The sequence below is a fragment of the Budorcas taxicolor genome, chromosome 23 (assembly GCF_023091745.1).
Source record: "Budorcas taxicolor isolate Tak-1 chromosome 23, Takin1.1, whole genome shotgun sequence".
Lineage (NCBI taxonomy): Eukaryota > Metazoa > Chordata > Mammalia > Artiodactyla > Bovidae > Budorcas > Budorcas taxicolor.
Genome location: NC_068932.1, coordinates 18,843,494 through 18,866,081, shown reverse-complemented (window position 1 = coordinate 18,866,081; position 22,588 = coordinate 18,843,494). Strand labels below are relative to the sequence as shown.

Below are 22,588 nucleotides of genomic sequence, written 5' to 3'. Positions count from 1 at the left end.
GTGCGGGGAGGCTCCACAACTGGGGCTGCTGCTCACAGCTTCACCAGCAGAGAGAGAGGTGAGAACAAAACCCAGCAAAGGTGTGCTCAGAAGCTTGGGATTGAGTGAAACTGGTTAATTACCAGTCACTTGCTGTCTCCCAGAGTTGGAATTTCTGGCTAAGGAAGGCTCACAGATCATACAGAACATGACAACCTGCAACTTATTTCTACACTGAGAGGGTGGTGGGGACCGAGAGGCAGAGACAAGTGTGGAGCTGAGGCCATCACCACATGACTCAGATGCCCTCAAAACAGGGTGGTGGCATGAAGCAGCAGGATACAGAGTTCCCCAGACTCCTTGTGGAGAGGACTGGGGATCACGGGTACCCACAGGGCAAAAGTCTATTTGCTCTTTGGCGAAGGTTCCAAATCTGCTTTTAAGGATCCATGAATGCCCTAACATTGCATGTTAACATGTATGTATATGATCGAGCATTTTTCTGAGACACAGACTCATTCCATTAATCATACTCTTGAAAGACTGAAAGGAGTTCTGTGATTCCCCAAGGGGAAGATGATTGTAAACCACTATCCTAGACCCCTAGAGAAACAGGATGTTGACACTGGGCAGATCCCCAAGAGAGTCCCTAATGATCCTGAAATTATACTTAACGTGTGTGTGTGTGTGTGTGTAAATGTGTATGCTTTTCTAGAGAAAGGATTCAATGGTTTTCATCAGATTCTCAAAAGCATCCACCACCCTCAACAAGTTAAGAAACTGAGCTAGATCCGGGACCCCCAGAGCAAGAAAGATTGCCTATCCTTTCCTATTTCTTTGCACAGGAGGGTCACAGCCTCCTGAAAGCAGGACCCAAAGTAGCCTCTGAAGGTTCTGCTCAAAATCTGGGGACACCTGGGTCTGGGGCTGGAGGGGTCTTCCAGGAAAGCAGACATTTGGAGTCAAGGGCCCAGAAGGCAGGGTGATGGTCATAAAGGCATCAATAGACGAGAAAACAGTCCTAGCTCCCTCCTCCTCAAATGGCTTATTCCAGGTCTTTCTCTTCCCAAGTCGGATTCCCCAGCTCTCAGAAACCCAAAGTCCTTATTCGGTTCAAGGTTCATTCAGTAAATCCTTACTAGGTAAATCCTTCCTGGCACCTATTATGTGTCAGGCTCTATTCTAGGCGCCTGACTTCAGATCTCTTTCCAGTCCAGCACGCGAGGACTTTGCGCACTGCCGATCAAGGGCGTTCTTCCCAACCTTAGCCCCCACTACATCCGGTCCTGAGAGGCTCAGACTATCCTGCCCACCGAAGTGGGCTGGGGTTTGATGAGTGGGGAAGCAGTACCTGTGAGCAAAGCGGTGAGGGAAGCTGGAAGAACCCGCTTGACCAGAGCAGGTGGGCCGAGGGCAGCCCTGGCCCAGGGCGGGCGGGGACTAGGCGGGATGGGATGGGGACACCGCCAGCGGGGCCAGCGGGGCCCGCGGGAAGGCGGAGGACTGGGGAGGAGGGGGGAGATGCTCCCCACGGCCGCCTCCGCCGCGCCTGATCTCGGGGCTGTGCTCGCCCGCTCCCCGCCCTCTGAGGCCGTCGCGAAGCTCCGCTCTCCATACTGAGCAGTCCCTGGGAGGCGCTCGGACACGTCCCCAGGCCGGATAAAGATCGGCTCGGCGCTCGCTCCGCAGCGCGAAATCTCGCCATCAGCACTGCTCGCGCTGCCGCTCCGGCCCGGCCCGGCGACGCCAGATCGCTATCTGGGGAATCGGGAAGGCACGCCACTGCCCCTGCCGCCGCCCTCGACACTGCACACAGGGGTGGCCTGGGGCTCGCTGCCCTCCCCTCCCCCCTGCCTTCCTTCCCAGCACTTCCTCCCGGGGGACCCCTGCTTCCCGCCGGCCCCGGGCCCCCAGCGCCCCGCCAGACGCCCTCGCCCCCATCGCCAGGCCCGGCTGCCTCCTGAAGGTTACGCGACGCAGCGGCGAGGCGCGGGGGGCACCCGCCCTAGCCGCCGCCTGCGCCGCCGCCCACCCCAGCGCCCGCCTCGCCGCGCCCGGCCGGCCCGGCTGCCGGCGGCTGCCACCGCAATCCCCGCTCCTAAATCAGCGCGAGGAGGCGCCCCCTCCCGCTCCCCGGCTCCCGGGGCTCTCCGGACCGCGATTGGCCGCGCCACCCCGGGCCCCCAGCTCCAGCTGCAGCGCCATTGGCTGCGGGTCTCCACCAGCCTTTACATAAGCCCCGGCGCGCTCGAGTGGAGTTGTATAAAGCGAGCGAGCGGCGTCGGGGCGGGAGGCTCGAGGCCAGCCCGGGACCGGGGCTCCGAGCTGGAAGGCGGCGGCGGCGGCGGCAGAGGCGGCAGCGAGCTCCGGCTCTCCGACGCCCCCAGGCGGCGGGGCTGAGAGAGCCCGAGGATGGCTGCGAGCGCGGACCCCGGGGTGAGTACCCGCTCCAGTGACCCCAACCCCTGAGGCAGAGAAAGTTTCTCCCGCCCTTTGCGCCCTCCCGATCCTCCTGCAGGGTTGGCGGGGGTGCTGGCGGGGAAGACCGAAACCGCTAAGGCGGCGGCGGCGGCGGCGGCGGCGGCGGCTTGGTTTTCAACTTGCCAAGAGGCGCAGGACTCGACTGGCGCGCAGAGCCTCCCGCGGGCTGTGGGGAGAGGCCGGCGCCTGGCCGGAGGTGGAGGAGAGGTGGGAGCTGAGGTGTGGGGGCTACAGCTCTCACAGCTGGCAGAGAAAGTGTTGGGGGCGCCCTGGAGGTCAGCTGTTTGGGGAGGGGGCGGCGGAGCTGGGAGGGGGCGGAGCAGGTGAGGAAGGATGTGCGTGGGGTATTGGGGAGTCACCCAGCGAACCAGGCTCAGCTCCGGGTCCGGGAAGCTACTGGCCTCTGCCGGCTGTCTACGCTTCCAGGGTGGGGAAAAGCCCTGGGGGAGGCTAGCGCTTCCCCACCCCACCTCATCCCCCCCACAACGCCCCGGGAACCCGAGCTCCTGAGCACAGCGCTGGGTGGCAGAGAGCTCCGGGAGCCAGCTCCGCGCGGCTTAGCTGTCAGCTGCCTTTGCTGGACCGAGGTGTGGTCTGCTTGCTTTCATCCAGTCTTAGACACACCAGCTTCAGGCATTCCAGGGGGACCGGGGGTCTTCCTCGGCTCAGTGAGGGGGCGGGGGGAGGCACAGGGAGGTTTTTATGGGGCAGGAGGCCGAGCTTGGGGGCATGCCCAGCAATGCAGCGCGCTTTTTCACAGCATAGTAGTTGAGAGTCCTGGTTAGTCCCGTTTCTGCAGAAACCAACTCAAGAATCCAAAGTCATCCCAGCCCTGGATAGGAGCCTACCAGAGTGGCGGTGAAATGTGCCTGGGGTTGGGGTAGGAGGGTCACTTTTCTTCCTCGGGGAATGACTAATGAATATTGCTGCTGGTGGTGCTATGGGGTACACCTAGTGTGGCTACTCTGTGTCCCAGGAGGTGCTTCAGCTCTCCAGGCAAGACATTTTCTTCAGTCACACTTGGAGTGTCTTCTGGGATGGGTGCAGGATTTCCCAAGTGAAGCCAGGTCAAAAAGGAAAGGAAGCAGGTTCCAGGGATAGGGAACAAGTCTGTAGTGCTGTCTTGAATCAGGGGAGAACTCTCCTGGGAAGAGAAACGCTACAGGGAGGGAGATTTTTTTTGACCCTGATGACTTGGGCTGCAGCTATCCAAGACTGAATTGGAGCAAATTCAGAGTCACCCTGTACCTCTGTCTCAGCCACAAGAGAGGGGAGATGGGGAATGGAAAAGTGGGAATATGGCGGTTGTTCCAATATGGCCCTTGAGGAAGCATTTGCTCTCCATCTGACTTCAGAACATGTTATTGGCAGCAGATCCTAAAGTCCATTTAAGAGGCAACAAAGGGAGGTTAAGGTCTACATGCTGGCACAGTGGACCACAAGTAGAATATTCTGGTTTATATTTGGTACTAATGGTCTCTGGAGAAGGTCAAAAGTGGGCTGCTCAGTTGGGGCTGTCTCCTGTACCTCATCCCCAAACGTGGATGAGGGTTTTGAACTCCTGGGGCAGCTACGTCAGCTGGAGATCTTTTAGCAGGGCTCTGGACTCATACCCCCAAACCTAGCTCCGTCTTCTGCCCACAGTCAACATTTTTCTGCTGCATTTTCCAAGACCTTCTCGCCACTGGGGATTTGTACAGCAAAATACCTGCTTGTTGCTCCTTCTTCTCTTTTCTCCATCTGGGCTGCACCTGCTATTCCGAACCCTGATGTTTATTACTCTGCACCTTGATGTTTGGTTAAGATGCCCTATCGCAGCACAGTAGTGCCCTGTGAATGTGTGGGCCAATGGTCTATGTAATTCTCGATAGTGAAATATATTCTTAAGAGAGCAGGACTGCAGACCAGGAAGGCAGGCTTATTAAACAGCTTGTGACAGACAGTCCTGTTCTCAATCTTGCAACCTGCTTAGGCAATGGAAGCTGCCCAGCAAGCTCCTTGGTGCCCAGTAGGGGGCGCCAAAGGCACCCAGCTCAGGACCACTGACTTACTCACTTCTTGCCCTTCACTGGCCATAGTAACTTAATGCTTTAAGCAAGCTCAGGCCTTTAACCGTCACCTTCTTGATTGGAACCCTTCTACCACGTACTTCCTGGACTTCAGGTGGTCCTGTGATCTCAGGTGCAAGGAGATAGATACAAGTACAGCATTCCAAGGAAATAGAGCCAGTACCCAGCCCCACCTGCTCTCTGAAATTATCCTTTGTGCTTGGTGCTGGTGCGTTCTTTAAACTTGTTCAGTACTCACAGAGCCCCAGAATATTAGAGCTAGAAGAAAGGGACCTTGAAGAGCACCTACTCCAAAGCCATCCCACGTGCAAACAACTTACAGACGGGAAAACTGAAGCCCAGTCAAGGCAAGCATCTTTCCCAAGGTCACATGGCTGGTGGAAGAGATAGGACTGGGTCCTAGGATTTCCTGCTACTGAGAACTCTCTCTGCTCCCATGACCTGCTTCCTCTTTACTATGGAGATTGATGCGTGTTCTGCACAGTTGTTGATGTTGTGTAGTGGCTAAGTTGTCTCCAGCTCTTTTGCAGCCTTGCAGACTGTATATAGCCTGCCAGCCTCTTCTGTCCATGCAATTTCCCAGGCAAAAATAAGTGTTCATGATTGCTGGCTGAACAGACATTGGTAAATTAATACATCTAGTAGCTTGGGGAAAATTTCCTCTGAATCTATTATACAGACTGAGAAGGCAAGGAATAGATAAAGCTCTTGTAATGTACATGTACAGGTAATAGAAATTTCTAGTTATTCTTTCCCCTTCCTCCATTGTCTTGTCTTGTTATTCCAAGTGGTCATGTAGGGAAAAACAATGCAACTCCAGGTTTCTCTCCATGGACTTAGGAATCAGAAGTGCCCAGCCCCTCGAGATGATCTTGGAACCCAAGCCTAGGGCTCTTCCTTCTGCTCAGGAATGCTGGAGTAGGGTCTCTCTGTCCCGTAGTCACACCACTGCCTATGGGACCTCCAGTAGTTGGATTCTGGGTGAAGCGAAGCATTTCCAACCAGTATTTGCCCATTTCCCCATCCTTGCGGCTCCCAGCTCAAGGTCAGAGTGCTGGGATGTTCTATTTTTGCAAAATCCTCATGTGAGGGTTTCTTGGGTGACCTGGAAGATACTACCATTTCCATTGCCCTTTTTCTGTTCTGAGTCTGGCTGTCGACATCTGAGCTGGGCCCTGGGAAGGAGGTTTGCTGAGTGACCTATGGGCTGCCCCTCCTCTGGTGTCCTCTCCCCACCCTGCTCCTTTGCCCTGTGCATGGAGTTTCCCCCAGAGTGTCTGCAGACTTGGCGGTGACCCTCAGGAGGAACCAGTGATTCCGAGAGGCAGATCCGCTTCTGTCCCTAAGGCTCACCCAAGGGATGCTTGTTGCCAGGGAAGGTGCTTGAGTTTTCTCATCTCCTTCAGGCTCTCAGACAAGTTGTGTCTTTGTCTTCAGGTGGGGAAGGCGGGTGGTAGGATAATGTGGACCACAGAGCCACAGTCCCTTCCTTGAAAGCAGGGTTCTGAGAGCCTGGACTAGGGATTTGTGCCTGCTCCCAGCTCTGTCTGAAGAGTTGTGCCTGCATTCCAAGGCTTGAATTTTTCTTGGATAAGACCAGAGGAATATAATTACATAAAACACAGTGATAGCATGGGATCTCTAGACTTTTGTTTGAATGTGGAAGCGGCATTAGACATTGAGGAAACAAGAAGTTGCCTCTTACATGAGTCCCACTAGATGAGAGACCCTTATTACCTGCTCTCGCTGGGAAGGCAGCTCAGTAGTGGGAAGGATGCAGGCTTAGAATGTGACTTCCCGCTTCCTGCTTAGGAACCTTGGACAAATGCTTAACCTCTGCATGCCTCAGTTTCCTCCTCTGTAAAATGGTGAGGCTTCCTGTGATGAGGGTAAGATAGTGAGCATCAGGGAAGATAGTCTTTAACATGGCTCTGCCCTTGGTGAGATATAAAGAAGAATGGATGGGAGGGGATAATATTACGGGGTCACTGGGGACTGCGCCGGGTCTTCCTTTTCCCTGTGAAAGAGACCAAACGTCCAGGTTTGCACATCAGCCTCTGCTCGTTGCAACATCTGTGCTGTGGACAAGACCTCCTTGACAGAGCTGCTGTCTTCCTTCCCCCACATTGGGGCTTTCATATGGGGGTTCTGCCATGCTTGGGGAAAAGAAATTTTACAGGTCCCAGGATAATTCTGAGTGTGATGGAAGGCCCTGAGCTACTGATTCTAGGAAGGATCTTTGTGCTAGGAGAAGGCTTCCTCGGAGCTCAGTGATTTAAGAGTGCTGACAAACCCTTGCTCACCGGGCCTCCTGCAGGCTGCAGATACAGGCTTCTGGGCCAGCCAGGGTTCTACGAGGAATTTCTGGGGAGCCTAACTGGTTGCTTAGGGGACATAAACCTGTGAACTCTTCTTAGAAGAAAGCATGAAATCAATTGGTTCATTATCACACTAGACACCCCTGGACCATGGAGGGCATTTAAGAAATGAGAAGCTAGCAAAGGACAAGGAGGTTGTGTTTGAAAAGTCTATGGAAAAGTGTGAAGGGGTTGGAGAAAAAGACCTTTCTCCACTGAACCACATGATCTTGACCTTATTGAAGTCCTTGGCCAGTGAGCGGAGAGATTACTGTGCCCATGTGGCAATGGCTGTAAACATTTTTGATTGTGACAGCTGGATCAGGCGGTGCTGTTGGCATCTAGGGGGTAGAGGCCAGGGATGATGTTAACCATCTTAGAGTGCACAGGACAGGCCCCGACAAAGAACTGTCTGGCCTAAAAATGTCACTAGTGCCAAGATGGAGAAACCCTGGACCAGAGCATCACAGCATGGACTCACAGCATGTTAGAGGTTGAGGGATTTTAGCAGTATTCTCACCCAACCCTCCCACTTCACCGCTGAGGACCCTGAGGTCCAGAGGTGAAGAGAGCAACCAGAATCACGCAGCAAGTGAGTGGCAAAGCTCATCTGCGCCTCAGATCTGCTGTCTCCTAAGAGTGACTTACCCAGACTCCCCCAAGAGTTGTTGTGAAGGTTCAGTATGGGCTGTGAAAACACTTAGAAAATTCTAAAGAGGTTATTATTAATATTGCTATTATTAAGAATTGGGGAGTTTGGAAAGCTCTGTTTCTGGCTATGCCACTGACTCATGGTACAAGTTTGGTGCATCATTCCCCTGCCCCCTAGGCCTCTTGTGTGAGGGCCTGCGGGGTTCGGGGGCGGGGGGGGGGGAGCGGTGGTCTCAGCAAATGACAATTTTATCATGATCATTATCTTCAAAGAAAAGTCCAAAGATCTGCCCTTCAAAAAGCCTAGACACTTTAAAAGAAGATAAACATTTTCCTTGAAAGAAATCATGTTGACTTCGTAAGAAGAAAAACGTTTGCTTCTTGGAAAAACTCCAGTCCCGGGGCCCTGTGAATTGGTTCCAGCCCAGGAAATCTGATCAACATCCGGAGGAGAAGCTGAGAGCTCCCCAACTGACAAGCGGGCTGGATTTGTCCCCACTCCCTCCAAGATTTCACCACCCTTTCCTGCTCAGCCCTCTTGGCACAGGGACACTTTGCAAGGAACCTGAAGGAGGGGTGGGCAGGCATGTCATTAATTAGTAAAACCTCGTTTACTTAACAGACATATTCTTAAAGATCTCTTCCAAGGGACGTTTTGACATATTATTTTAATTAGCCATAGAAGAATCGAGAGTGCCGAGAGTGTAAAATGACCCTTCCTGTAGTTTCCAGTTACTCTTACCTTTGTTTGCGTCCAATAAGTACAGTGACAAGGTCACGGGGGTCACTGCAGAGCTGAGAGGTCCTGTTGACTGAGGAAGGGACTGCGGGGACTTCTTCCCTCCTTTACTGCCTCTCCATCTACCTGGAGAGCCTCCCCACTTCGTGAGACTTGCATTGGCATCCCTACCCTCGTTGGGGATAGGCAACATGCCCAGGAACACAATTCCCTGCCTGGATGGACAGAGGAGCCTTGCAGGGTTCCTGGGAGCAGCCTCAGCTGGTGTTTCTCACAGAAGGCCTAGCCCTGCCCTTGCCTTCCTTGCACTCAGGATTGGAGGTAGGAAGTCCCTAGAGGCTCTCCTTAGAGTAGGGCTCTCCAAACAAGGAGCCATGGACTGGTGCAGTCTGCGGCCTGTTAGGAACAGGGCTGCACAGCTGGAGATGAGCGACAGGCATTCGAGTGAAGCTTCATCTGCTGCTCCCCATTGCTCCCATTACTGCTTGAACCTTCTCTCCCTCCAATACTTGTCCATGGAAGAATTGCCTTCCACAAAACCTGTCCCTGGTGCCAAAAAGGTTGGGAACCTCTGCCTTAGAGGACCAAAGCTACACTGTTCCCCGCCCAAACTGGGAGGGTGGACACACACACAGACCTCACCCAGTTCCTGGTGTGAATGTGCTGAGCTTCCTGCAAGTCCAGGGCAGGCCAGCCTCCGGAGGTCAGTCCGTGTAATGAGACTTGGTGAGCACACGGGCCCTTTCTCTTGCTTTGCCCCAGGGATGTCATGTTCCCTTGTGCCCTGGTCTCTAAGAACAGACTTTCTTGGAATGGCAATCATGCACCAGTCATCTGAGAAGCTATGTATATCCAAAGAGCCTTTTGCAGGCAGGGAGAGAAGAGTCCCGGAGAAAGAGAAATGCTGCCTAGCAAGCAGCGGGGGCTGAGACACCATGTCTTTTGTTGTCAACTGCAAATCCAGTGCCTAGCATAGCATTTCAGAGAAGGCGATGGCACCCCACTCCAGTGCTCTTGCCTGGAAAATCCCATGGACGGAGGAGCCTGGTAGGCTGCAGTTGAAGGGGTTGCGAAGAGTTGGACACGACTGAGTGACTTCACTTTCACTTTTCACTTTCACGCGTTGGAGAAGGAAATGGCAACCCGCTCCAGTGCTCTTGCCTGGAGAATCCTAGGGACAGGGGAGCCTGGTGGGCTGCCGTCTATGGGGTGAAGCGACTTAGCAGCAGCAGCAGCAGCAGCAGCAACAGCAGCAACATAGCATTTGGCAGGGGGAGGGGCTTCACAGGTGCTTGGTGGGTGAACAAATGAATGTGTGGATGTAGGCAGCCAGTCTGGGGTAGAGTTGGCCCTTGGTATTAAAGTGGACCTCCAGTCCGGCTTTCTTTCTGGCTCCTTCTTCCCAGAGCTGGCACTTGGCCCCAGGGCTCTGTAAACCCACAAAGGTCCTACTGATCAAGCAAGGTCTGACAGTGAAAGTTGAATTCACAACCCTATGGACTATAGCTTGCCAGGCTCCTCTATCCATGGAATTCTCCAGGCAAAAATGCTGGAGCAGGTTACCATTTCCTCCTCCAGAGGATCTTCCCAACCCAGGGACAGAACCCGGGTGTTCTGCATTGCAGGCAGATTCTTCAATGTCTGAGCCACCAGGAAGCCCCCTCAGGAGCCCACATAGGACCCACATGTGACATGGTACCAGCTCAGCCTGTATGGGCTGTTTCTCTTCCTCTTCATCTCCTCCAGGTGCTCACCCCCGGCCCCCTCCAGCCCCTCCTGCAACCAGGCTGCTCCAGGAAAGCCCAGCGCAGATCTATCTTGGTAGCTGCAAGCTGATAGAATAGAAGATCATTTGGATTTCCACCAAAGACAGACTAGGGAGTGAATCATTGCTTCACGGCAACATTCCCAGGAGGAAGCTTTTAAATAGCAAGGTCCACTAATGCATTTTAAATGATTTAGGGAAAAAACCTGACCCATAGACACTTACGCCCAGGAAAGAACTTTGGAGGTCATCCAGGATGTCCAGTCCCCTCTGTGATACTCTCACTCACTGTTTGGAAACATGGCCAGCCTAGCGGCCCTGCACACTGCTGCCCCAAATCTAAAATGCCATTTCTAAACCTGTCTGATCATGACTTCAAACCTCCCGCTCCTCACTCTAAGACAGGCAGGCTCTACAGGCTCCAACTGCTGCCTCCACGTGAGCAAAGAATTGTCTGGCCCAGCACATCAGTAATGCTGAGACTGAGAACCCCAGGATCAGGGCATCATCCCTGCCCTCCCTTCTTTCCCCACTCCCCCCTCTGAAGGGCTGGAGCAAGGACTCCTCAGATGGGTCAGTTTGGGAGAACTGGGCATGGAGAGCCCTTTCTGGACTTACCTCCCTGCCCATGCTACTCTCTGCCACGTGCTGAGCTTAGCCAGGCAGGCTCAGGCCCACCCCTCCCCACAGGGAGGGCTGCAGGAGAGTACAAGTACACCAGCAAGCACCTTGGACCCCACTCCAAAGCCTGGCCTTCCAAACAGCTGTATCTGTAATGATGGTGGCTTTTAAATCTCTGTCTGAGCCCCACCTGTCTCCTCCCCTCCTCGCCTTTCTTCCCCTTCACTAATCCTGCATATGAACAGGGAGGGAAGTGGGATGCTGTTCACTGGACCCTTTCAAACCCCAACACTCAATCTGGAAATCTGGCTTCGTATTTGGTTCTTGCTTCCTCCTCATTTTTCACAACTTCTGGATCACCGAGTCAGTCTGCTTCACGAATCTCTCTCAAAGCTGCCCAGTCTTTCCATCCACACTGTCAAGGTCCTGCCCCCCTTATCCTTCAGCTGACTAGCGGTAGTACTTGTTAACTGCTTCCCGCTTACTCTCATCTTGCCCTGCTTGTAAATCTTGGAGCTGATCATCACTCTTCAGGCTAATTCATGGGACCCTGTACACAAGCAAACAGAGATTTTTTAAAATTGCAATTTCTTATAACAAGTACTATATGAGGAATGAGTAGTATTAATAGTAACACTTACCTACCATTGACTATGTACCAGGCACTGCTCCAACCCCTTCTGTGGATAATCTCCTTTAATCCCCATAGTAACCTTAGAAGGTAGGTACCACTATTGTCACTCTTTTACAGATGAGGAAACAAAGGCACAGAGAAGTTAAGTAACTTACCCAAGGTCACACAGCCAGAATATGTCAGAGCCAGGATCTGTGTCCAAGCCAACTGGCTCCAGAATTGATGTTCTTAGACACTACACTAAATAATCTCTTTCACTAAATGGTCTTTCTCACTTGATCTTAAACCAAGTGAGATGGGAACACACAGTGGAAGGAGTAAGCATCTGCCTAGGGCTGCCAAGGAAGGCCTAAGAGAGAGGCGCTGATGGACTGGCCAGAGGGACAAGGTGAAGAAAGCATCCCAGGCCGAGGAGCCAGCGTGTGCATGGCGGCCGAGCAGGGTCATGCAGCCCTAGGAGGCTCAGTGTGGCTGGGGTGGGACAGACACCAAGAAAGGGTGCGGCTAGGAGGTTGGAAGAGGCTGTGGATGCCTCATGTGCAGCAAAAGGGTTAGGGATGACCTTGCTGGAGAGACAAGTTGGAAAGATGGCCTCAGTGGAGGGAAAGGCAGGGGCTGCTCTGCAGTCACTCACTCAGTTATTCACTTCCTGGTCTCACGCACCTCTGCCAGGCACTGTCCAAGCACTGAGAAAACAGCTGAGAACAAAGTAAAGTTCTTGCCCCAGCGGAGCATACATTCTAATGCCTCAGTCACTGGCATTTCTCCATGCTGTCACCTGTCCCCTCTTCTGCCTTGCCAGCCTGGAAGACAAATGCCAGCCCTTCTGCACCTCTATGTCCTATGCATCTTACCCAGCACCATGAAAATATAAGGCTTCCTCTTCCTTCCCTCTGCCTGGAGAGAGCTCCCAATGCTGCCTGCGGCTGCACTTACAGGAAAGAAACTTGGTCCTACTCCAGAAAGAGGCAGATGAAAACTCAGGGAACCCAGGCTGGGAGGCGCCAGAGAGACCAGCAGGCTAATGAAATGGTGTTTCTGCAAGTGAGAGGACAAATGGAGTCTCCCAGCCTCATGCACAAGGCGGCATAGGTCCTTAATGAGTATTATTAACTGCTTGGACTTCCGGGTCTCTAAAATGGGAAATGAAATGAGAGAATGCATGCACAGTGCCTGGCAAACAGTCAGTACTTGGAAGGTAATGGCGATAGCAAGGATGCTATTGCTACTGATAAGTGTTTTTTGAATGAATGAACGCCTCTCAGATGGAGTCCAGGCCCACCAGGTGCTCCCGTGCTGCAGCGGCTGCCAAAGGTTCAGTGGAACTCACAAGGCTGTCAGACTTTGAGGCATAGACTGGCTTCTGTTGCTGATTTGTCTAGGGACCCTGACAAAGTTCTTTGACTTTTTAGACACTGCTTTCCAAATGCAAAACCTCTCAGTTTATAGTTATATACATATCCAAACTTCAAGCATTTTGCAGATGTTAAGGACCAGATTAGAAATGATGCCTGAGGCATGGCTTCTGACCTCAAGGAGCTTTCAGTCCACAAGGGAAGAGACATGATACAGGGGTAGGCATTCAGAGTAGCAACAGGTAGAAAGAGCGGAGAGCCCATAGGAGGGAGGGTATCGAGGTGATGGGGAGTGGGAAGGGCAGGCAGGAAAGGCCCCCTGGAGAAGAGGAATAATGCACCGGTCCAGGAGCTTTCAATCTCAGCATTATGACATGCTGGGCCAGATAATTCTTTGCTGTAGGGGGCTGTCCTATCCACTGCCAGCTGCATCCCTGGCCTCTACCCACTAGGTGCCAATAGCACCCCCTTCCCTGGTTGGGGCAACCAAAAATGTGTCCAGGCATTGCCAGATACTGAGGGCAAGAGAGGCAAACTGCCCTTGGTTGAGAACCAGTGCTCTTGGCCAATGAATGGAAGGTCCTCTGGATGGGAACCCAAAGAGGGAAAAATGAGTGCCCCCAATGTGGGACCTCTAAATAGGCAGTGCTAGGAGGGCAGGTTGGGGTGACTTCTGGTTCTCCAGACTTTGAGGAGTCTAATGTCTTCTTTCTCGTCTCCTCCTGCTTCTCCTGATTCAGCTAACTTAGCATCGTTTACCGCTCAGCTACACCACCCTACCTGTGTGGAAATGTTCTTCTTCTCCTCCGCGTGTCTAATCTAGGTATCTTTGTTCCCCTTCCTCCGCAGCACCCCTCCCCCTGTACTGCAAATGTTGACCAGCCTTCTTCCTTGGACCTGGGCACGGAGCAGTCCCCAGCTCATGGAGCAGGGTACCGGTGGTCGGGGGGCCGCACAGGAAGTGTCACTGTGGGTCAGTGAGCTCCCCAAGCTCTCCTCCGAGGATGCCTCAGTCCCAGGCGCTCCCTCTGTGGGTCCCTGGTGGCCAAGCCCATGCAGGGTGGAGTGCTCCATGGCTGCTTCTCTTCCTCAGTCTCTGCTCTCCTGCAGCTTCTGGAAAGGGCCTGTGCTCCCCACTGGTTCCCACATCTGAAGCACTCGGGGCCCTTGCTTTTGTGAGAGCTCAGGGTGGTGTCCTCGGTGCTTGCGATCATCGCTAAAAAACTGCTTGCCCTAAAAATTGCCCTGGAAGCCTCTCCCCACAGCTGCCTGACCCCACATCAGAGATCTAGGTTGCTTGGTTACCAGTTTTCAGACCCACTTCAGAAAAGTCCCGAGGCTGCAGAAAACAGTTTGGCTGCATGTGACCTACAGCCAATGTCTAAAGACTGCCTAGCCTTACAGCTATCTGTGTGAACGGCGAGAAAAGAAGCAGTGAGCCTGGCCTCCGAGAGGCATTCCCTAGCTCACTTAACCCTTAAACCCACGGCACGTCATAGGATTCCCATGTTACAGATGAGGACACTTGAGATCAGAAGGATTAAGGAACATGCTCAAGGTCGCCTGCTAGTTTCTGGTGGAGTTGAAGTTCAAGTCCAGGCCCCTGACTCAACTCTTTGTTTATTTATTTTTCTCTATTTCACTGAGGATTGTTCAAGATATTTGCTTGTAGAACATTTTTAAGAGATTATTACAAAGCCATTCTTCCTACTGCCTGAAACACAAGTCCTACTGCCTCTCACCCTTGTTAAGACCCCTCTTTGCTCCCTCCTCCCTCCTCCCTTGCAGGAACAGCTTGGGTGCTTATGCCGTGTGCCCTCTGCCCAAACTCTACCCTTGGTACTTATCCTCACCTTCCCTGGGCTATGCTGCCCCTGGATCCTCCCATTGCATTTACATCAGTTACTACTTAACGCCACTCCTGCCTGTAGATACATAGTAGGTGCTTGATACACACCATTCAAGAAAGCAAAAAACGTTCAATTCAACCTACTTTTTTAAATTCTATTTTTAGCTTTTCTCCATGTTCTTCTAGAAGATTGAGATGTTCACAGTGGTGTGACAGGAGGTTTCTGAGCCAGCCGTGTAAAATGTAGGGTCACCCAGCACCTGCTGGCCTTCTGCTCCAGGCAGTACCATCCTGCTCTGCTTTCTTCCCCAAACTCCATATCCTGCCTCCTCCTATGATACTCTCTGGCTAAATAGATTTTCTTAATAGACCTCAACAAGCTGGTGATGAATTCTGGTAGCAGAAACATTTTTCACTTCAACTCCAATTGCAGCTTACACTCCCATCTGGGGACCACGAGTCTAGGGTAGTGGTTCTCAGCCCAGGCTGAGAATCTGGATGCAGAACCATTAACATAATCAGGGGAGCTTCTAAAAATACAGTATGTGGCACCCGAGTCCTGCCCCAGACCAGTTATATCAGAAACTGGGGTAAAGGATCTGGGCAGCAACTTATCTCTAAAAACTCCCCATGTGATTTGACTGGGCAGCCAGGGTTTCAAATCATCAGTCTAGAGCCTTACTTCTGAAAGTAGAGTCTTGGGACCAGCAGCCTCAGCATCACCTGAAGGCTTGTTAGAATGCTGAATCTCAGGCCCCACCCCAGACCCACCAAATCAGAATCTGCATTTTACCATGATCCTCAGGTGATTTGTAAGCATGTTACAGTTTAAGAAGCACTGCTTTGGGGGAAAGAACAGTTTCAAAATAACTGTATAACAAGTTGCAAGCAGTTTCTGCTGATTCATGTTATCATTTGGACAGAGTCCTTCCTTCTTCTGTTTAACAAACATTAAGTGCCTCCGAGTGCTCTATACCATGATGGTTTGGGTTTAGGGAAACACACTGGCCTGCTTATTTATCTTGGCTTGCAAATTCCTGCCCATGCCCCATTTTCTCTAGGCTCTGGCCATTAATAATAGCTGTCTATTGCCTACTAGGGAGAAGGCAATGGCAACCCACTCCAGTGTTCTTGCCTGGAGAACCCCAGGAATGGGGGAGCCTGGTGGGCTGCCGTCTATGGGGTCGTACAGAGTCGGACACGACTGAAGTGACTTAGCAGCAGCAGCATTGCCTACTAGACCTGATGACATCCCCTGCCCCTGCCACCACTCCAGTCCCAACCTTTTCCTTCTTCTCAATTCTTTGTCAGAATTAAAGTCAGAATCTCTCTTTGTCACTCCCTATCAATTGTGGTAATTTCACTTTGCGCTGAAGATACCTAGTACTTCGAGTATCTAATGATCAATAAGCCTGCAGCCCTAGGACTGGTTTCAGCGTCTTAGATCTAGAAACAGAGAAGTTTCTTAAACTAATCACTATAGTATATATATATATGGCTTATGGACCATAAATGTGTAGTTTATGAACCAGGACCATCAGAATCATGTGGGAGCTTATTCAAAATATAGATTCTTGGGCCCTCCTGCAGATCAATTGAATCAGAATCTGCATTTCAGCAAGACTTGCAGGTGATTCATATAGTACATATTAAAGCTTGAGACCTCTTTCAAAAGGACTTTTGCCCACTGTATACAGTTGTATTCAGTGCCCCTGACCTCACAGCAGGCCACTGTTGACCCATGCCTCCACCAGAGACTCCTGGATGCAGACAGGCACGTCTGGCTCAGTCTCTTGTGGGGACACTGCTCCTTTCTCCTGGGTCCTGGTGCACACAAGGTTTTGTTTGTGCCCTCCAAGAGTCTGTTTCCCCAGTCCTGTGGAAGTCCTATAATCAATACCTCTGGCCTCCAGAGTCAAAGCTGGGAGTTCTCAGTCCCTTTGCTGGATCCCCAGGTTGGGAAATCTGTTGTGGGTCCTAGAACTTTCTTAACAGTGTGAGAATTTCTTTGGTATAATTGTTTTGCGGTTTGTGGGTCGTCTGCTCGGCAGGTCTATGGTGGGGCTAATGGCGACCTCCTCCAAGAGCTTCCTAAGTGATCAATGCAAAGAAATAGAGGAAAACAATAAAATGGGAAAGACTGGAGATCTCTTCAAGAAAATTAGAGATATCAACGGAACATTTCATGCAAAGATGGGCTCGATAAAGGACAGAAATGGTATGGACCTAACAGAAGCAGAAGATATTAAGAAGAGGTGGCGAGAATACACAGAACTGTACAAAAAAGATCTTAATGACCCAGATAACCATGATGGTGTGATCACTCACCTAGAGCCAGACATCCTGGAGTGTGAAGAAAAGTGGACCTTGGAAAGAATCACTACAAACAAAGCTAGTGGAGGTGATGGAATTCCAGCTGAGCTATTTCAAATCCTAAAAGATGATGCTGTGAAAGTGCTGCACTCAATATGGCAGCAAATTTGGAAAACTCAGCAGTGGCCACAGGGCTGGAAAAGGTCAGTTTTCATTCCAATCCCAAAGAAAAGCAATGCCAAAAAATGTTCAAACTGCCTCACAATTGCACTCATCTCACACACTAGCAAAGTAATGCTCAAAATTCTCCAAACCAGGCTTCAACAGTTCATGAACTGAGAACTTCCAGATGTTCAAGCTGTATTTAGAAAAGGCAGAGGAACCAGAGATCAAATTGCTGACATCTGTTGGACCATCAAAAAAGCAAGAGAGTTCCAGAAAAACATCTACTTCTGCTTTATTGACTACACCAAAGCCTTTGACTGTGTGGATCACAACAATCTGGAAAATTCTTAAAGAGATGGGAATACCAGACCACCTTACCTGCCTCCTGAGAAATCTGTATGCAGTTCAAGAAGCAACAGTTAGAACTGGACATGGAACAACAGACTGGTTCCAAATTGGGAAAGGAGTACGTCAAGGCTGTATATTGTCACCCTGCTTATTTAACTTATATCTGGAGTACATGATGCAAAATGCTGGGCTGGATGAAGCACAAGCTGGAATCAAGATTGCTAGGAGAAATATCAATATATCAATATCAATATATCAATAACCTCAAATATGCAGATGACACCACCCTTTTGGCAGAAAGCAAAGAGGAACTAAAGAGCCTCTTGAGGAAGGTGAAAGAGGAGAGTAAAAAAGCTGGCTTAAAACTCAACATTCAGAAAACTAAGATCATGGCATCTGGTCCCATCACTTCATGGCAAAGATATGGCGAAACAATGGAAACAGTGAGAGACTATTTTCTAGGGCTCCATAATCACTGCAGATGGTGACTGCAGCCATGAAATTAAAAGGCACTTGCTCCTTGGAAGAAAAGCTATGACAAACCTAGACAGCATATTAAAAAGCAGAGACATTACTTTGCCGACAAAGGTTTGTCTAGTCAAAGCTATGGTTTTTCCAGTAGTCTGCATGAATGTGAGAGTTGGAGCATAAAGAAAGCTGAGTGCCAAAGAAGAGATGCTTTCTTGAACTGTAGTGTTGGAAAAGACTCTTGAGAGTCCCTTGGACTGCAAGGAGATCAAACCAGTCAATCCTAAAGGAAGTCAGTCCTGAATATTTTGGCCACTTTCACTTTTCACTTTCATGCATTGGAGAAGGAAATGGCCACCCACTCCAGTGTTCTTGCCTGGAGAATCCCAGGGACGGGGGAGCCTGGTGGGCTGTTGTCTCTGGGGGTGCACAGAGTCGGACACGACTGAAGCGACTTAGCAGTAGCAGATGCAAAGAACTGACTCCTTAGAAAAGACCCCAATGCTGGGAAAGATTGAAGGAAGGAGGAGAAAGGAACCAGATGGTTGGATATCATCACTGACTCGGTGGACATAAGTTTGAGCAAGCTCTGGGAGTTGGTGAATGACAAGGAAGCCTGGCGTGCTGCAGTCCATGGGGCTGCAGAGTCAGACCCAACTGAGCGACTGAACTGAAAGTTTGAGAAGCACTAAAGCCCTGGTATAGAACTGTGTTTCTCAAATTTTGCAAATTAGAATCATATAGGGAGCCTCTAAAGTTCTGATGCCCCCACTGCATCTTATACCAAGTAAGTGAGAATACCTTGGGTTGAAGCCCAGGCATAAGTATTTTTCTATTATGGTAAAATATTCACAACGTAAAATTTACTGTTTTGGCCATTTGTAAGTATTTGATTCAGCGATGTTAAATACACTCTTGCTGTCATGCAAACATCACTACCATCCATCTCCGGAACTTTTCATCTTCCCAAACTGAAACTCCATAACCATTAAACACTAACTTCCCATTCCCCTCTCCTCCCAGCTCCTGGTAACCACCATCTACTTTCTGCCTCAATGAATTTGACTATTCCAGATACTTCGTAGAAGTGGAATCATACAGCATTCGTCTTTTGTGACTGGCGTCCTTCACTCAGCGTGATGTCTTCTAGGTTCATTCCTGTTGCAGCATGTGTCAGAATTTCCTTCCTTTTTAAGGCAGATCATATTCCATTGTAGGTATTTGCCACACTTTGGACATGTAGATTGATGGACACTTGGGTTCCTGTAACTTGCTTGTGGCTATGGTGAATAATACGGTTACAAACTGGGGTATACAATTATCTGTTCGAGTCCCTTCTTTCAATTCTTTTGGGTATATACCCAGAAATGGAATTGCTAGATCACATGGTAATTGTTTTTTGGACTTTTTTGAAGAACTGCTGCTGCGCAGCAGTTTTCCACAGCAGCTGCACCATTTTACAGTCCCATCAGCAATGCATATGGGTCCCAATTTCTCCACATCCTCACCAACAATTGTTATTTTCTGGTTTTTTGATTATAGCCATTCTAATGGATGCAAAGTGTTATCTTATTATGGGTTTGAGTTGCATTTCCCTAGTGATTAGTGACATCGAGCATCTTCTTTTATACTTATTGACCAGTTGTGTATTTTCTTTGAAGAAATGTTTATTCAGGTCTTTTGAATTGGGTTCTTTTGTTGTTGTTGAGTTACAAGAGTTCTTTATATATTCTGGATATTAGTCCTTTATCAGATATATGATTTGCAAATATTTTCTCCCATTCCGTAGGTTGCCTTTTCACTCTATTGATAGCATCCTGTGATGCACAAAAGTTTTAAATTTGATGTAGTCCATTTAATCTATGTTTTCTTCTGTTGCCTGTGCTTTTGGTGTCACAGCCAAGAAATTATTTTCAGACGTGTATTTTTTAAAGCTCCTCAAGTGATTTCATTATACAGCTAAGGTTGAGCAGTGTGTCTCCAACTTTAATATGCATTTAGACCACCTGAAATCTTGTTAAAATGCACATTTTGCTTAATTAAGTCTGGGGTAGGGCCCATGACTCTGCGTATCTAAGAAACTCCTAGCTGATGCTTATGCTATTGATCTGGGGACCACTGAACAGCCAGGGTATAGAGGAGCATTTCAGTGATTTCCTTCATCTGAGGCCTGAGATCGAGGGTGAGTATTTGCCAGGGCTTTTCCTAAGTTTCCCGCTATACCTGTTCCCCAGCAGGCCCTCAGCTGACCCTCTAACTTTCAGTTGGTGCTGAGCAGCACTGGTGGGTACGCTAAGGGCCTTTGGCATAGCAGAAAAATGAAAAATAAAGGACCTGTTCCCCCTACTCCACTCTCAGCCCACCCCCCAGGGGGAGACCATCCACTGGTCTGCCCCTGCTTGGTGCATTCACCTCCACGCTAATGATGGCCAGTTCCTGTCTGGCCTTGGCCCCTGTAAGGAAACCGCTATAGAGCTCTGCTGAAAAGCTGTTTGGCTCAAAATATATTTATTAATAATATGCTCAGAAAGGAAAACCACACAGGTTGGTCTGAAGTTTATGGAAAAAGCTGGGAGAAAAACTGCCAAAGGCCTGCTTCTAAAAAATATTAATTAATCCATCATAGAATTTTAGAGCCAGAAAGGACCTTTAGAGATCTACTCCCAAACCCTCATTTTGGAGAAGAAAGCTGGCACGCAGTGAGGCTATGACTTGCTCAAGGCCATCAAGCAAAATAGAGGTCAGCCTATTGGTGTGTTATTTCTTTTTAATCTAGCTTTAGGCTGCGTGTGTGTTAAGGCACTTCAGTTGTGTCCGACTCTTTGCAGTCCCATGGCCTGTAGCCCGCCAGGCTCCTCTGTCCATGGGGATTTTCCCGGCAAGAATACTGGAGTGGGTTGCCTTTCCCTTCTGCAGGGGATCTTCCTGACCCAGGGATCAAACCTGGTTCTCTTATGTCTCCTGCATTGGCAGTTGAGTTCTTTACCCACTGAACCACCTGGGAAGCCCAGGTTTAGGTTATTTATATGGAAATGGATAACACAGAGTAGCTATTTCTTTCAGATGGCTCCTTTAATTAAAGCTTTTACTTTTCAAAAAAAGATAAATCAAGAGGCTGGATTTGTGCCCTTCATGGCCTTCATTAGAAAATCTCTACCTGATGTTTATATGACCCTAATAGGACCCTTATATGACCTACCACTCCCTGGTGGCAGTGACCCTATTTTCAGGTACAGTGCTAGGAAGAACTTGAGATCTTCTAGAAGGCATGCTCAGTACTGCTTTTCCTTCCATGTCCACTGCAAATGTTGTAAGCTGTTCACAGTACTCTCAAGCCACTGCCAACAGTTTGGCTGTCAGGCTGAAACTCATTTGCCACCCCTACACTAGAGTTCATACCTTGAAAAGCCCTGTGACCTTCAGATCCACCCTACAGGTCAACATGTTTATACTGGTTATTAAATACTCTTTAGCTTCTCACTACCCCACCCCACCCCAGCTGCTCATTAATCCAATTATGAGTTCCCTTTATCCAACCAAACTTCTTGCCAAGACACAGAACTCTCGGAGTGATGTGTTTGCCTTTGGTGATTAGACAGCCCAGGAGATGATGCTGTCATGTTCAGACATCTCGGTAATTGGGACTGACCTCATCTGATAGTGCAGCACCCGGCATGTGCCCTCTGAACACAGTGCCAGAACTTCTTTCCCAGGAAGGCTCACCGAGGTTAGTTTCTACGCTGCAGTTGGAGCCCTGCCCCTGGGTCTCTCTCCAGCCTCTCCAGTGAGGAATTAGAGGGGCTTCTGAATCACGTTTAGCTCTGAAGACAGAGCCTGGGCCTTTCGTTTTGATCTCTGGGTTCTGAACTGGAGAAAGCTCCTATGCTGGCAGGAGTGTCTGTCTCCATCTGGGGAATCAGTCTTCAGATCCTCTCTTCATTAAGACATCAGCCTCACTCAGCCTTGCTCTTGGCTGCCAGACACACTGTCAAGCCAGCAGGAAAAGCTCCATCAGGAAGAGGTGTGCCGCCCTCTGAAGGCACTGCTTTGCCTGTGGGACGGGACATGGTGCAGACTTCATAGGACTTGTCCCAAGGGAGCCTTTGGAATGCTCTGAGAGCTCTGATTCTAAGCCTGCAGGCAGCATCTCAGGGTGGTGCTGTCTCTAGTGTTCTAAGTGTCTTCATTGCTCACACAAGGAGAGGGTGGAGTCCTTCCACTTGGCCATTCTCATTTGTCTCCTGGGTGGCTGCCACCAGCTCCTGTAGCCCCAGGCTGTTTGGCAACACCCTGAGTTATGTTAGAGATATAATAATGAATTATACAATGGATTATACATAATTAATTTATAATAAAACACACACAATGGTTTAATTTCTCCCAGTGAATGATGTGCCGCCCGCCAGTTCCTGCTGGGATACATTCCATAACTGACTGCTTCCTGGTCTGGAGGCGACGGCCAGCGGCCCTAGGGAGGGACCTGGGCAGGGGAACCTTCCAAGTCACAGATTCTGGCTGGGCTACCTCCGGGGTCGGTCCCACACAAGGATAATCCTTTACTTTCTCTGCTATTGTTCTAGACAGGGACCCTCATGGAGGTCTCACCTGTCCCTGGATCGTCTGAGATCTGTTGTTTTCTTCTTTCTCCCAGAGCATGAAAGATGCATGTGTATTTCTCCCTCCGTGCCTTCCTTCCCTCCCGAATATGTGTTGAGTGTCTCTTATGTGCCAGACACTGTCCTTGGCTTAATGTGCATCCATGAACAAAACAGACAACGATCCTTGCCCTGGTGG

General features: G+C 50.1%; 1 protein-coding gene across 5 annotated transcripts in view; it reads left to right on the top strand.

Moving 5' to 3' along the window:
* The first annotated feature begins 1,257 nt into the window (after nt 1–1,257).
* Nucleotides 1,258–22,588, top strand: part of CRTAC1 (cartilage acidic protein 1) — a 151,668-nt gene continuing 130,337 nt past the window's right edge. For 4 of the 5 annotated variants that reach the window (XM_052660772.1, XM_052660773.1, XM_052660771.1 and 1 more), the window contains exon 1: nt 2,273–2,415. In XM_052660772.1, the coding sequence (XP_052516732.1) occupies nt 2,392–2,415 (24 nt within the window). In that variant the 5' untranslated portion in view covers nt 2,273–2,391. Of the gene's footprint in view, nt 1,382–2,272; nt 2,416–22,588 lie in introns of those variants that run through there. The other variant, XM_052660770.1, reaches the window with a different exon arrangement.